Source organism: Cervus canadensis, chromosome 5 (assembly GCF_019320065.1).
Source record: "Cervus canadensis isolate Bull #8, Minnesota chromosome 5, ASM1932006v1, whole genome shotgun sequence".
Taxonomy (NCBI): domain Eukaryota; kingdom Metazoa; phylum Chordata; class Mammalia; order Artiodactyla; family Cervidae; genus Cervus; species Cervus canadensis.
The window spans coordinates 65696808-65711598 of NC_057390.1; the positions used below are offsets into that span (position 1 = coordinate 65696808).

General features: G+C 40.9%; 2 protein-coding genes across 4 annotated transcripts in view; both read right to left on the bottom strand.

Moving 5' to 3' along the window:
- Positions 1 to 4015, bottom strand: part of GFPT1 (glutamine--fructose-6-phosphate transaminase 1) — a 61373-nt gene extending 57358 nt beyond the window's left edge. Inside the window, exon 1 of the mRNA XM_043468979.1 lies at positions 3824 to 4015. Within this exon, the coding sequence (XP_043324914.1) occupies positions 3824 to 3830 (7 nt within the window). The 5' untranslated portion in view covers positions 3831 to 4015. The remainder of the gene's footprint in view (positions 1 to 3823) is intronic.
- A 9789-nt stretch (positions 4016 to 13804) lies between these two features.
- Positions 13805 to 14791, bottom strand: part of NFU1 (NFU1 iron-sulfur cluster scaffold) — a 29967-nt gene continuing 28980 nt past the window's right edge. For all 3 annotated transcript variants that reach the window (XM_043468981.1, XM_043468983.1, XM_043468984.1), the window contains exon 8: positions 13805 to 13957. In XM_043468981.1, coding sequence (XP_043324916.1) covers positions 13913 to 13957 — 45 coding nt within the window. In that variant the 3' untranslated portion in view covers positions 13805 to 13912. The remainder of the gene's footprint in view (positions 13958 to 14791) is intronic.

A 14791-nucleotide genomic window follows, 5' to 3' on the forward strand; every position in this document is an offset into this window, starting at 1 on the left:
TTTCAACTCTATCAGGGACTTCAGTTTCACAATCTTGTCTCTTTTGTTGGTATACATGCTCTCTTCCTGAACGCAAACTTAAATTCTTCTACCTTCATATGTGTAACTTCTCTAACGATTTCTTTATAGCCAAATGCCAATTAATCTCTCTCTGCAGTATTAAACATGAATGACTTTTTTTTTTAACTCTTACAGACCTTCCACTAAGGCAATATACCACTTTGGAATGTTTGTGCCTCTAACTACTATTCTTTGGCCTCTTTTGCTGGTACTTCAATTTCTTCTTTCAAACCCACTGGTAGTGGTTCTTAATTTATTATTTCTGACTTCATACACTGTTCGGTAAAATGTGTCATCACTGGCGTCTCTCACAATGCACTAGTTCTTTACCAGCTGGCAGCAGTCCTTACCAAGAGTCCTATCCTGTCATCTGGAACATTCCTGGCCTAACAAGTCTCTGAATTTCTATTCATTTCACTCGCATTCTAAAACATGGCAATGAACAAGGACTGTAATTATCACCCACACCTGTTGCACGTGTATTTACTGTTCCTTTCAATCAGACAGCAATTCCTTAAAGGCAATTCCCTTGTTCTAGTCGTCTCTCCTAAGGGCAGAGTGCCAAGTACAAAGAGATCACTTCAAATATCTTTTCTTTTACCAATATTTTGTTATTGAAGTATAGTTGCTTTATAGTGGTGTGTTAATTTCTGATTTACATCAAAGTGACTCAGTTATACATACATATCAAATACCTTCTAGTACTTTCTAGGTACCTAAAATGTACAGTCAAAAATTCTGAAACCACAGAGAGAACACTCTATTGCAGGATGCTAAGTAGGCATACAGTAAAAGAAAGTCTCCATAATTAAAGATTTAAGAAATACTGGGTTAAACAAAATTAACAGGTTTATTTGTAGAACTTCCTAAAAACTTTAAACTTGCTAATTGAGAATCTCCAAAAGCAGAATTACCCAAACTTATGTGTTACAAAACTCTTTCCCACCTTATACTGCTCATTACCAGAACCTGTTAACTTTTCCTTTTCCAGGGAACACAACTGAGAAAATGCTCATTAAGCAATAATTCTTTTCTTTCACACCTACTTCATACTCAGTATGTTTAAGAAAATGGCAATATCACTAATTTTATGATTTATCATAGAAGCCAGTCTCAGCATCACTTAAATAGACCCAAAGCCATTACACAGTATAATTACAAAACAATTTTTAAGGATTCATTTCAGAATATTTTTTAACTGCAGCTCTCTAACTGCTTTTAAATACGATCTCATTTATGAAAATGTCACTTATATATACCACTGGAACAAAAAGGTATAATCCCATATTTATTTAAAAAAAAAAAAAAAACAGCAAAATCTGTTAAGAGCTGTGTGAAGTTTAAGTGAATTGACACTCTCTCGCTGAAGCCAAAGGTAAAACAGATTATAAAGGACAAAGTACATTCCAAATAATCAAGAATAAGAGGAAGACAAAATAAATTTGGAAAATAGATACACTATTTTTCTCTGGAAGGTCACATGAAATGTTCGTCCTGCAATTTAAAAAATTTTTTTAAAAGTCAGTTCAGCATTGTTTAAATTTGCTTCTCAAATTTATTTGACCATAAAATCTTTTTTCCCCTCAGTAACACTAACATCCCAATACAATCTGATAAATAACAGTTTTACCAGTATTTCTGATTGGAAAAACCTATCAAAAGAGAATTGTTACCCTCATTAAAACCTTTAACAAGCAGCAGGTATTCACAAAGTAAACCTCTAAATTTTCCCATCTAATCTCATCCCCACTCAGTTCCTCTGCCTAGAAATTTTATTTCAATAATTAATATGTGGGAGAAAACAAAGACAAATTTTGTCTTAACAGTTAACTTTCAGAACCATACACCAAAGAGGAGATAAATTTTGGATATTCCTGGAATCATGTAAAACTCTGTCCAGGTTAAAAGCAGGACCTTTGAAATGCCTCAAATACTAGTTCTTTATTTCTTGCTCCATCACCTGTTTCCTCAGTAGTGAAACACTGAGGAATGGGGGTGCTGGCTGTGTGAAAATGTCTAACATTTAATCTCCACCCTAAAATCTGAACCTCCACTCTTATCTGAACCTTGTCTACACCAGATCTTATGTTTTCTTTTATAGTACTGTATTTTTTACTTCCTTTTTCCTGGAACAAGATAAGAAATGATCTGCAACCAGAAAGCCAGGTACTTGACTAGGTGAATGCTTCATCACTCAGTAACACTTAATTACCAAACCAAGCACACTGGGGGACTGTAAATTCATTACCCTACAGCTCCAAACTAAATTATGTCTTTCGGAAAACCATTCTGCTACCCTGAGACATAGCAAAAGTGTAACTGATTCTAAAGTCAGCTTTCCCACTAATAATCTCAGCAAGCTATTTATAGTTGTTTGTTTTTTGTGCAGTTTTTTAAGTCTACTCTAAATTTAAACCTGCTCTTCATTTTAGAGGCTGAAATTAGCATTAAGTTAAATACAAGAAAAAGAGACACTAATCAGCACAAGCTACCTCCTGCTCAGTTCTTCTTGAAAAGGGCTACAAAGAGTAATTTTCCCGGATAGCTTCAATTCTCTTACAATCGTAATTCCCTTAAAAGGTGTTTTTCTTCCAGGGGTAAGGTCGTTGTAAATCTCAATAAGGAAGGTAAGAATTCAATTCTTTTTACCTACAATAGCCCAGTTAGTACCAATTTTAGAGCATATCAGTCATTTCAGATATAATTCTGACAATTCCTTTTGAACTCACTGTGCCTGCGTGTTAAGTCACTTCAGTCGTGTCCGACTCTTTGCGACCCTATAAACTGTAGCCCGCCAGGCTCCTCAGTCCTTTGGATTCTCCAGGCAAGAATACTAGAGTGGGTTGCCATACCCTCCTCCTGGGGAATCTTCCGGACCCAGGATACGAACCTTACATCTCCTTACATCTCCTGCATTGGCAGGTCGTTTCTTTACCACTAGCGCCACCTGGGAAGCCCCTTTTAACTCACACCACTTTCAGGTTACTTATTAAAATGACTAAATCTCAAATCATGGAATAGAAGGGCCTAACTTCAGGTTTTAGCTGTTCTAGGTAAAACATTCATTAAATGTAGGCCAATATTTCTCATAAGGAAGTGTTTCAAATGGAAGCACACTCAAGTGATAAATGAAGTACGATCTCTCTCCACGGTCACTTCCGGGCCCATTCGCCAAGGTATTGATCAGCATTGGGTTCTGTTGACATGGGGGCGGGGGGGGGGGGGGAGGCAGGAAGTAAGATCATGCGTAATGTCATTATCGTATAGTTCTATTTTCTGCTGGGCGTGCCCGAAAGAAAGCAACTAAAATTAAGTATTTTTTAAAGGATAAATCCTAGAACCATGCGAGATAAATTCAAGAGACCTCACCTGATGTTCCACAGGTTGCCTCACTCACCTGGACTCTTTTGAATTCACTCCCCTCCACACCTCAGTTCCCTCAGCCCTCGCCCCTTTTCCAATACACACACTGCTCTTCCCTCCTGGTTCTCTTCTTGGCGCAAAGCCCCCATTCGGCCCCCCAGATCTCCTCTAGGGCCCGCCCTCCTCTCAGGTGCCCTCCTAGGTCCACCCCCCCACACTCCAGCTCCCCGAAGCGGCCCCCGCCCCCAGCAGCCTCAGCCACCGCGGGACGCCCCCGGCCCAATACTCAGATTTCGCACCCTCCACACTCCCGCTCCCGCCGGCGCCACCGGCCTCGGCGGCGCCCGCACTGCACCCCAGCACCGCCCTGCAACACGCCCCCCGCCCGCGGCCCCCTTACCACACATGCTGCAGGAGGCACGGTTGGCAAGGCGAATGGCGAGCGGCTGGCGAGTCCGGGAGCGTACACGAGCCTGTAGGGCAACCCGTGGGCTTGGATACCAAGGGGGCGCCGACACGACTCCCTCAGGGGATGCGACGGCGGAGGCAACGACAGCGGTCTCGGCCTCCCGGGCTTGCCAGCAACTGCCGCCGGGCCCCGCCCCCCGGCGCGCACCGCGCCGCCGCCGCCACCGCCCGCAGGTCCCATTGGGCCGCGCCCGCGCCGCTCATGCGCAGGTCCCGCCTCCTCGCACCGCCCCGCCCCGCCCCGCCCCCGATCCCACGCAGGCCCTGGCCTGCTGGCGGCGGAGACGTGGCACCGGTTCGTGGCCGCATCCGCTTGAGGTTCCTGGAGACGCCCGCCCCAGGGGCGAGCAGCGCGAGGCACTGCCCTGCGGGGAATAAGGAACACGGCGGCTGGCAGGGAACGACGAAAGGATTAGTAAAGAGGATGGACTTGTTAGCAAAGCAAATAGCGTGCGTCGTCCGCCTCGTGTAGCCCAGGGCCCCAAGCCCCAGCACCCTATCGAGCGTAAAAGGAGGAAGGGAACAGGAGGCCTTACCCTGGGGGACCAACAAAAAGTCAGGGAGAGAAAAGGACAGAAGATTGATGAGAAATTGCAAAGGATTGAGTGAAAGGAGGGGAGAAACGCAGTATTCAGGTTCGGCCAGTCTTTCTGGTGACAGGAGATTCAGGTCCCAGCTTAAGCTTTAAGTCACATGCGTGGCCTCTAAAACCTCTGCTCCCCATCCCCACCGTTTTTTGCAGAGGCGGAGGGGCTGACTGTAAGGTTCAACTATCGAACATTATGCGCTCGGGTTTAAGAAACTCTGCTGGCCCAGGCTTCGGATGGCCAACAGGAGAGGAGTGTAGGAATTGCCTAGATTTGACAGCCTTAGCTTGGGCTCATGAATGATTAATTCTATGAATTAAGGCACCATTCCTGCCAAGAGAGACTTAATCAGAGAGAGATGATGTTTCTGAAAATTTACTACCTCAGCATTTGCTTTAAGAAGACTTAACTGCTATCTTTAATCAAATGTAGAGCGCTATCATAATTCGATTAATGGCCCAAGACTAGAATCAAGTAAAATTTATGTAATATACAGAATACCGCATGATCTTCTGACCCCACGCCTCTCATACTACTGATGTCTTCCTAGTCTACCTTTCAGCCCTTGACACTCTGAACAGGCAGTTTCTCAACATCCTCAATCTTTTGCACGTGTTAGATAATCTTCAGGGAATCCCCAGCCCGTCTCTGCCTAAGTACTGCTTCTTGGAGAAAACCCGTTTTGTCTTCCCCAGAGAGACTTAAGTCTATTCGTTAACCTCTCATTCTTTGAGCTGCCGCCTTTAAAGCAATATGCATCTATATTTTATGATTTTTTTTGTATATTTCCCTGCAAAACTAAGCTTCTTGAGAGTAGAACAAGTCTTTGCATACCCAGCACCTAGTATACCCTTGCACAAAGTAAGAGATCAAAAATGTTTCTGAATGAGTGGGAAAAGTCCTATGTTCTTAGCAGAATTGACTTTCTATGGTTGGTTATCTAATCAAGAGCAAAGGGCTTTCCAGTTTTTCTTAGAGGAAAAAAGATGTCCTTTTAGCATGTATCTGTAAAAGATGAAAACACTAATTCAAAAAGATACGATGCACTCCAATGTTCAGCACTATTTACAGTAGCCAAAGTATGGAAGCAATCTAAATGTCTATTGACAGATGCATGGATAAAGAAGGTGCATTATATTCCATTACATATTCTATATATATTATATATATATATATATATATATGATGGAACTTTATTCAGCCATAAAAAGAAGGAAATAATGCCATTTGCAGCAACATGGATGGTCCTAGAGATTATCAAACTAAATGAAGTAAATCAGACAAGCACAAATATCAGACGATATCACTTATATGTGGAATCTAAAAAATTATACAAGTGAACTTATTTATAAAACTGAAATAGACTCAAAGACATAGAAAACAAATTTATGGTTACCAAAAAGGAAAGGGGGGACGGATAAATTAGAATTTGGAGGTTAACATATACACACTACTCTATATATACTATATGATAGTAGTGTGTATATGTTAACCCCCAAATTCTATATAATAGTATATATAGAGTAGTGTGTACTACTGTAGTAGTGTATACTATATAATAGATAACCAACAAGGACATACTGTATGGCACAGGAAACTATTAATACATTCAACATCTTGTAATAACCTATAATAGAAAAGAATGTGTAAAAGAATGTGTAACTGAATATATATATATGTGTATATAACTGAATCACTCTGCAGTACATCTGAAACTAACCCAACATTGTAAATCAACTATACTCAATAAAAAGTTGTTTGTTTTCAAAAAAAGAAAAAAGATGCCCTTTTATCACTGTAACCAAAGGAAGGCAGGAAAATGTCACATTTAACTAATTAAAGTATTTCTCACCTGAAAGTCGTTTAATATTTCAGGCCCTGAAATAGGCTCCTTAATTACCCATAGCAAAGTTTAAAAACAGTGAGCTGTTTGCTGTTTGTTAATAGACCAAGAGGCAAAAAAGTCTCTGTGCATGTACATATTAGCCCCAGAACTGTCATCTAAGAGGTTCTGGCAGAATCTTCGTGATATTGCCAAGGAGTGAAGGTATGATTCCAAAGTTTGAACATTACTTTTGTGCATCACCAGAAAACCTGTTGATGCCACAAAGAAAATGTTACCCAGTGTCACCAAAGTTCTCATGCTCAAACTTAATTATCTGTCGGACCCTGGCTTTCCTCTTCTGCTTGCTCATCTATCGTGATTATCAGTTTGTCTTGTCCGTTCTACAGCTATTTTGGAAGATGCTTATGCACCAGTTGCCAGGAAGAAACTTTGAAGGTCAATATTTTCCCAGCCCAACCTTGAGCAAGCTCACCCACCAACTGCAACAAAGAGCCTTTGTAACCATCAGTCAAGACACTAATACTGAAGAATTTTGTCTTACCTCCATCTCCACAGCGCTTTGCCATAGTTGGACCTTTGGGGATACGGACTGGAGGAGAAGGAAAATGATCTATGAAAGAAACAGGACATCTGGGTCTAATTCAAACATCTAAGGAAATGGAAAAGATTTTCTTTCCTGAACGAAAGTTCTGAACTAACTGAACTCAAAAAAATGATAATAATAATAATGACAGTAACAAGGTGTAATTCATTTTCTTTTTATGTAAGTCCATTTCCCTGATCCTGTTGAATATGATGGTTCTCAGCCTTCTCCTTGCCATGCTAACTGATGGGCTGAAGGCCATTAGAGATTTCATTGTCTTTGCTAATGAAACAAAGAACCATAATTGAAATAGCTTTATAAGATTTTTAAATGCCCCAATGTTTGTGACTTTTGTTATCCCTCATCTGGATTATAATAATAAGTAGCAATAAATTACTAAAATTAAAAAGGCCTGGGTACAAAATTCTAGTTGTAAGATAAATAGGTCCTGAGGATGTAGTGTACAGGATGATGACTATAATTGATGAAACCATATTGTGTATTTGAAAGTTGCTAAGATATTAAAAGTTCTGATCCCCAGGGACAAATATTATAGCTGTACAGTGATGGATGTTAACTAGACTTATTGTGGTGATCATTTGTAGTAAGTACAAATCCATAATTTTATACACATGGAACTAATATAAGTCAATTATATCCCAGTACTTTTAATTAATTAACTTTTATTGTTGGCTGCACTGGGTCTTTGTTGTTGCACACAAGCTTTCTCTAGTTGCCGCGAGCAGGGGCTACTCTTCACTGTGGTGCATGGACTTCTCATTGCAGTGGCTTCTGTTGTTGCGGAACACAGGCCCTAGAGCACAGGCTCAGTAATTGTGGCCCGTGGGCTTAGTTGCTCCTCAGCATGTGGGATCTCCCTGGAACAGGGATGGAACCCGTGTCCCCTGCATTGGCATGTGGATTCTTAACCACTGGACCACCAGAGAAGCCCCTATCTCAATATTTTAAAAGGTCTGTGCATTAAAAGAATATGGGAAGCAGGGACATGAATAGCCCACTTTTTCTGGAGTTATGTGGAGAAGTGTACTTCAGTGAACAGAGAAGATGGTAACAAGGATCAAAGGAAAAAGAAGTAGGTTGAGCCACAAAGGCCTCTGAGAGGAAAGTAACAGAACAGAAGGCACCAGTCGCGGCCTCAGAAAGACCCCTCTAGTGAACCCCTTTGGTTCCACCACTACCCCAATTAATCCTATACACCTTCACACCAGAGTGATCTTTCAAAAATCTAGATCAGATCCTGTTTATCTCTGCTTCCAATTCAGTGGGTATCCTTCACCTGCAGGATTAAGTCCAGACTCCTACGCACACACCATTTGTTATTCAGATCTCGCTCTTGTCAGTTTTATTAGCATCATCTCCCACCATTCTATTCAAGCATCTTATGGTCTAACTATATTTAATCTATTGGCAGTTCCCTAAAGAAAAATCCTCAACTTTTGCATCTTTGCATTTTCCCTCTTTAAAAAAGAAGCATTAAGATGCTTCCCTCTCTCCTTCTCTCTCACTCTCTCTCTCCCTGTATGTTCTAATAGTTCTGTTTTTCTAGAGAACCCTAATACATCCAAGGTTGATCTTACTGATTTCCTCAGTGTGAATATATGTATTTATTTTAAATTTCTAGAGAAAACTCAAAACTAGTTGAAGAAGGGGATTTATTGGCTAACGTAATTGGAAGGACAGAGATACAAAGTGTCTCAAGTACATCTATATCCAGGGACACAAACAGTGTCAGAACTCTTTGTCTCTCTGTGTGACCTCATGGACAAGGAAAAGACCTCCACACAGCTCTGAAATCACGTATTTCCAGCTTGCAGTCCAAGGGGAGGGAGGTTACTTCTCCATCCTCATTTTTTATATTCTAGGCAAGGATTCTGATGGATCTAGTGTGAGTCATATGCCCCACTTCCATGGAAAAGAAGACAGGATATGGTGATTGGACAGAGCCACATGGAGTCAGGAAGATGTAGAAGGTCTTCAAAGGAAAGGATGAAAAGAATGAGGGGTCACCAAAGACACACAATCAAAAGATGTCCACTCCTCAGGTTTGAGGACAAACTTGAGGTACTGACTCCAACTAGAATGAACAATGAACACACTTCCCAATACTCCCCTCTAGGGTGGCTCCAAATTTCCCCAGTAGGCAGAACCTGGGGCAAGTTTTCTACCTCTGCTAGAAAGAAACTCATTCTACTGCCAAGAAATTGTCAACAAATTGGACACCACGAGATTAACCAGTCCTGTCTACTATTTCTGTCCTCTAGGATGTGACCAGCGCCAAAATAAAAGTGGACCATTCTAGGGAGGTGCCTAGAGCTGAAAGACAGCTAGAAAAGTACAGTGACAGAAAATACTGTTTTCTGGAGTTTCTTCCAAAAGTGGATTCTGCAGACTGTAAGCACCCTGTGGAATTGTCATTGATAATTCTGATGTGGAGAAGCAGAGCATAAGGCTAGGAGTGTAAATTTACCCTCACAAAGGGATGTAAATTCCCACTGGACTGGAGAGTAGCTAGCTTCATATTCCTGCATTAAAAACTGTCCACCATATGCACTGCTTTGGCTCATAATGGTCTGGAGCAAGTAACAGATGGAAAAGACGTTTGTCCACTAGAAAGCAGCAGCTATGAAGACAAGAGACGCCTTTTTCCTTCTCTGATATAGTAATACTCAGGAAAGGTACATGGGTTCAATTCCCTAAAGGCAAAATAGTATAGTATTGTGCAAAGGCTCTGCAACCAGAATGCCCAGGGTTCATGTTCCCAGCTTTTCCCCTTAAGTTCTATGGCAATGGAATATGTACTTCTCTTCTCTGTGCCTCATGGAAACAATAATAGTTACCAATCTCATAGGATTAAATGACTTCATAAATATAAGGTGCTTACAACAGTGTCACACAGTGAATGTGCAATCAAAGTTTGCTCCTTTTATATACTTTGCTCATCATTCTGTTTAGGGCTTGTTGGGGCTCAAGGCAGGCACCCCAAAATATGCCTCAGACATATTATTTTGAATTCAAGTTACTTAAGAAATAGCCATTACAAGAGGGACTCTTTGACTCTCCTGTCTCTCTGAAAGCAGGAAATAAATCTTCCATGTGACAGGTACCCTTCCTGTACTGGGAGGTAGGAAGACATCCTTATCAGTAGAGATAAGGAATTCAGACCAGAAGGTTATCTAAACAAACTTTGTCACTTCCTTTCTACCTTACTACCCAAGTCCAAACTTTTTCCTTACTAATTGAGCGTGTGTGCTCAGTCATGTCTGGCTTAATGCAACGCAATGGACTGTAGCCTGCCAGGCTCCTTTGTCCGTGGGATTTTACAGGCAAGGATACTGGGGTCAGTTGCCATTTCCTCCTCCAGGGAATCTTCCCAAACCAAGGACTGAACCCAAGTCTCCTGCATCGGCAGGCAAATTCTTTAAACTGAGCCACCTGGGAAGTCCTACTAATTAAGCACCCAAACTTAAATTTCTTTGTTCTGTCAATCCCTCTCAATTTTGTCTGAAAATATAAAAGCTAACTGCTTTGGCCACTTCTTAGGTCGCATTACTATGAGACTTCTATAAGAATTAAATTTTTTTCTTTTTCTCCAGCTAATCTATCTTGTATCAATTTAATTATGTGTCCATTCATAAGAACTCAAGAGAGGTAGAGGGGGAAATTACTCCTTCCATGATAGGCTTCACCCTAATTTTGTTTAGTAAAAAGTCCTCCAGGTGCTCTCTTTACTTTTGGCCAATAATCTCTATTTCAAATACATATTGAAATGTCCCATAAAGTGCTTCCAAGAATATTTCATGTAACAAAAGTTTATACATTTTGAGAGGTTAATTTTTATTTTTGTTTTAGTGAAAAACAACTAACTAATGATTACTTTCTTTGGGGCTGTCCAGGAGGAGGAAATTAAATATAACTTAAAACATTCAAAATGAAAAACAATTACCTGATTAAACTACACCTAAATTAATATTTGATTGAAAAAATAACTTGAAAAAGTGGCTTAGTTAAAAATGTAAATTTGAAAAAAAAATTAAGTAAATAAAAATGTAAATTTGTTGTCATTTTAGGATCGACATTTGGCACTGTCTGCCACAAATAATTAAGCAGTAAAATTACTTACAAAGTTCTCCATGACTTACCAGGTTCTTTGTTAGAAGGCAACCAGCTTCAAATGAGAGTAACTGATAACAGTAGCTTTAACAAGAAAACCTTTTATCTCACATGATACTCTGAAAATGGGTGGTTCCTGGACTAGCTCAAAGGTCAATAGAGTCCTCAAATATCCAGGTCTCCTTTTTTTTTCCCCCTTTTCTTTGCTGTTCTTAGCAAACTGGCTTTTCATGACCACAAACTAACTGTCAGAGCCTTGGACATCAAGTATTCATATTACAGTGTACCTAGCAGGGAGGAATGTAATGGAGAGGCAAAGAGCTTTCTTTACATATAAACTTCATTCTCTCTCAATCAAGGAAGACAACCTTTCCAGAACTTTCTAATAGACTTTCTCTTTCAGTTCACAGGCAGAGTTGGGTCATGTATCGATACTTAAGAGGCTTCCCTGGTGGCTCAGCTGGTAAAGAATCCACCGGCAATGAGAGAAACCTGAGTTTGATCCCCAGGTTGGGAAGACCCCCTGGAGATGGGACCGGCTACCCACTCCAGTATTCTGGCCTGGAGAATTCCATGAACTGCATAGTCCATGGGGTCACAAAGAGTCGGACACGACTGTGTCCATACTTAAGACTAATGACTGGCAAAGAAAAAAGGAGTCAAGATGTACTGAGTTAGACTAGTCATAATTTATCCCCTGGGACTGAGGTGAGACCTATCTTCCCTGGGGACAGGGCAAGCAAATGGTAACTGAGAAGACCTCGAAGTGAGAAGAAAGTCTCAGCATAAACTCTCTGGGTGTAAGAAGGGTAGGCAGCCAAGAACTTCTATAGCGTTGTCTGCACGAAGCACTGCCTACCTCTGCCCCATTCCAGCTGAGGCCTTCCACTTCACACTCAAGTCCTACTTAGCTTCCTGCAGTTCCAAATACATTTCACAGCTTCCAGATTCTGATTACAACACTGTGTGCTGAGAAATGTTCTCCACCTTTCCTCCTTGTTCTTCATAGCTGCTCCCTTTTGTAGAGAATCTTTCCAATAACTTGGCCTCTCAGTTCTGTGAGTTCCTATATTCCAGTAACTGAATCTCCCACCCCCACTCAGCCACTTATTTTGTGGCCAGACCCAAGACTGATTAACTGCATCTCCTCCACAATCTCAATTTCCTGTAGCTTCAGCTAAAGGGCAGCTTAATGTGCCTAGCTTACAAAGTAATTCCCAAAGTAAGTCTAACCTAAATTCATCCATAATGGCTCAGGAAACAAATTCTCCAACCGCAATGCCCGGTTCTATGAACCAAAAGAAAAAAAATAAAAACTTCTCTTTCCAGCACTCACAACTGCTGGAGTTCTTTTTGTTTCCATCCCTATGTTAACCTCCATACTTTTGAGGAACAAAGTTCCAAAGATCCAACGTACTTATGTTTCCTTCCCTGATACTGTCTATGAATTGCTGTCTCTGAATTCCTAAAGAAAAACAAGAAGGTGAAAGGGAAAGTCATTCAGTCCTGTCTGTCTCTGCGACCCCATGGACTATAGCCTGCCAGGCTCCTCTGTCCATGAAATTCTCTAGGCAAGAATACTGGAGTGGGTAGCTGTTCCCTACCCACTATCAGCTATCAGTGGGTAGTTGATACCCTCCAGGGCATCTTCCCAACTCAGGAATAAACCCAGGTCTCCCTCATCGCAGGCAGATTCTTTACTGTCTGAGTCACCAGGGAAGTCCCATCAAAAACAAGAGAGACGTGTAATTTGCTATTTGGGTCATCTGAAAACAGTTACCCCTGTGGTAGAAAGTTGTTGTTGCTCAGTTGCTAAGTTGTGTCCGACTCACTGCGACCCCATGGACTACAGCACGACAGGCTTCCCTGTCCTTCACTATCTCCCGGAGTTTGCTCAAATTCATGTCCATTGAGTTGGTGATGCTGTCTAACCATCTCATCCTCTGCTGCCCCCTTCTCCTTTCGCCTTCAATCTTTCCCAGCATCAGGGTCTTTTCCAATGAGTTGGCTCTTTGCATTATGTTAATAGAAAGATAACTGTCGAAATTTCTGGCATGGCACACTAAGGCAGCTTTTCTCAATTCAGTCTGCTGTCTTGTAATCAATAGAAATTTTGTCTATATTCTAGGACTTAGTTCTTTATCAGTTTTCAACATTATGATTTTTTCTTTTTTTTTTTTTTTTTTTTGGTCTTTCAGTGGGAAGTTACATGATACTACATTGGGAGCTACTAGCCAGATACCATTTTTTAAAAATATTTTATTTATTTGGCTGTATCGGGTCTTAGTCGCAGGACTTGGGATCTTTCACTGTGGCATGCAGGCTCAAGTGCTCTGGGGCACATGAGGTCTTAGTTCCCTGATCAGGTATCCAACTGCATCCCCTACATTGCAAGGTGGATTCTTAATCACTGGACCACCAGGGAAGTCACCAGATACTATTTTAAAACTAAAATTGTTTAGTGTTTAACAAGGTAAAAATTCAGTAAAAATATTTTAAAACATCTCATAAAAAGTGAAGCCATTTTAAAATATCTTAAGATTCTCCCTATTTACTTCTGTATTGAAAGAGTAAATAAATCAGATTGGGGGTAGGGAATGTATTTTAAACTGCTTTACACATTATGCAAAGAAGGAACCATGAGAAATGAAGAACAAAAATAAAAATATCCCTGGATAAAATCCACGTGTACAGAAGATGATTCAGGATGTTATAAATAACTCATATGAGGTAAAGCAAACATGCAATATTTATATATCATTCTCCGAAGGGACATATTTTATTAATCCTAGTTGCTTAGCAGATTAATAATAAAAGCTTAGTACATATTATCAACAAGTCCAACAGCAGGGCCCACAGAACACTCAAATAAGTTTAAGGTGAGTTTGCTTCTTTTTCATCTGATTCATCATCCATAACCTAAAACAAACAAAAAAAAGAGAATACAAGAATTAAGGAGTAGAAATTGCTATTTTCATGATTTTAATCTTACTTGCTTACCTAAAATACTCTGCAACAATGCACACCAATCTAGTAAGAATAAATCTATCAACAGCACAAGGTTTGCATCAAAATCTGATATTCTAGCAACATAAAAGCCAACTGAATATTCAGTTCAGTTCAGTTCAGTCGCTCAGTCGTGTCCGACTCTTTCCGACTCCATGAACCGCAGTATGCCAGGCATACCTGTCCATCACCAACTGCCGGAGTCTATCCAAACCCATGTTCATTGAGTCAGTGATGCCATCCAACCATCTCATCCTCTGTCATCCCCTTCTCCTTCTGCCCTCAATCTTTCCCAGCATCAGGGTCTTTTCAAATGAGTCAGCTCTTCGCATCAGGTGGCCAAAGTTTTGGAGTTTCAGTTTCAACATAAGCCCTTCCAATGAACACCCAGGACTGATCTCCTTTAGGATGGACTGGTTGGATCTCCTTGCAGTCGAAGGGACTCTCAAGAGTCTTCCCCAACACCACAGTTCAAAAGCATTGATTCTTCGGTGCTCAGCTTTCTTTATGGTCCAACTCTCACATCCATACATGACCACTGGAAAAACCATAGCCTTGACCAGACGGACCTTTGTTGACAAAGTAATGTCTCTGCTTTTTAATATGCTGTCCAGGTGGGTGTAACTTTCCTTCCAGAGAGTATGCATCTTTTAATTTCATGGATGCAGTCACCATCTGCAGTGATTTTGGAGCCCCCCAAAAAATAAAGTCTGACACTGTTTCCACTGTCACCCATCTATTTCCCAT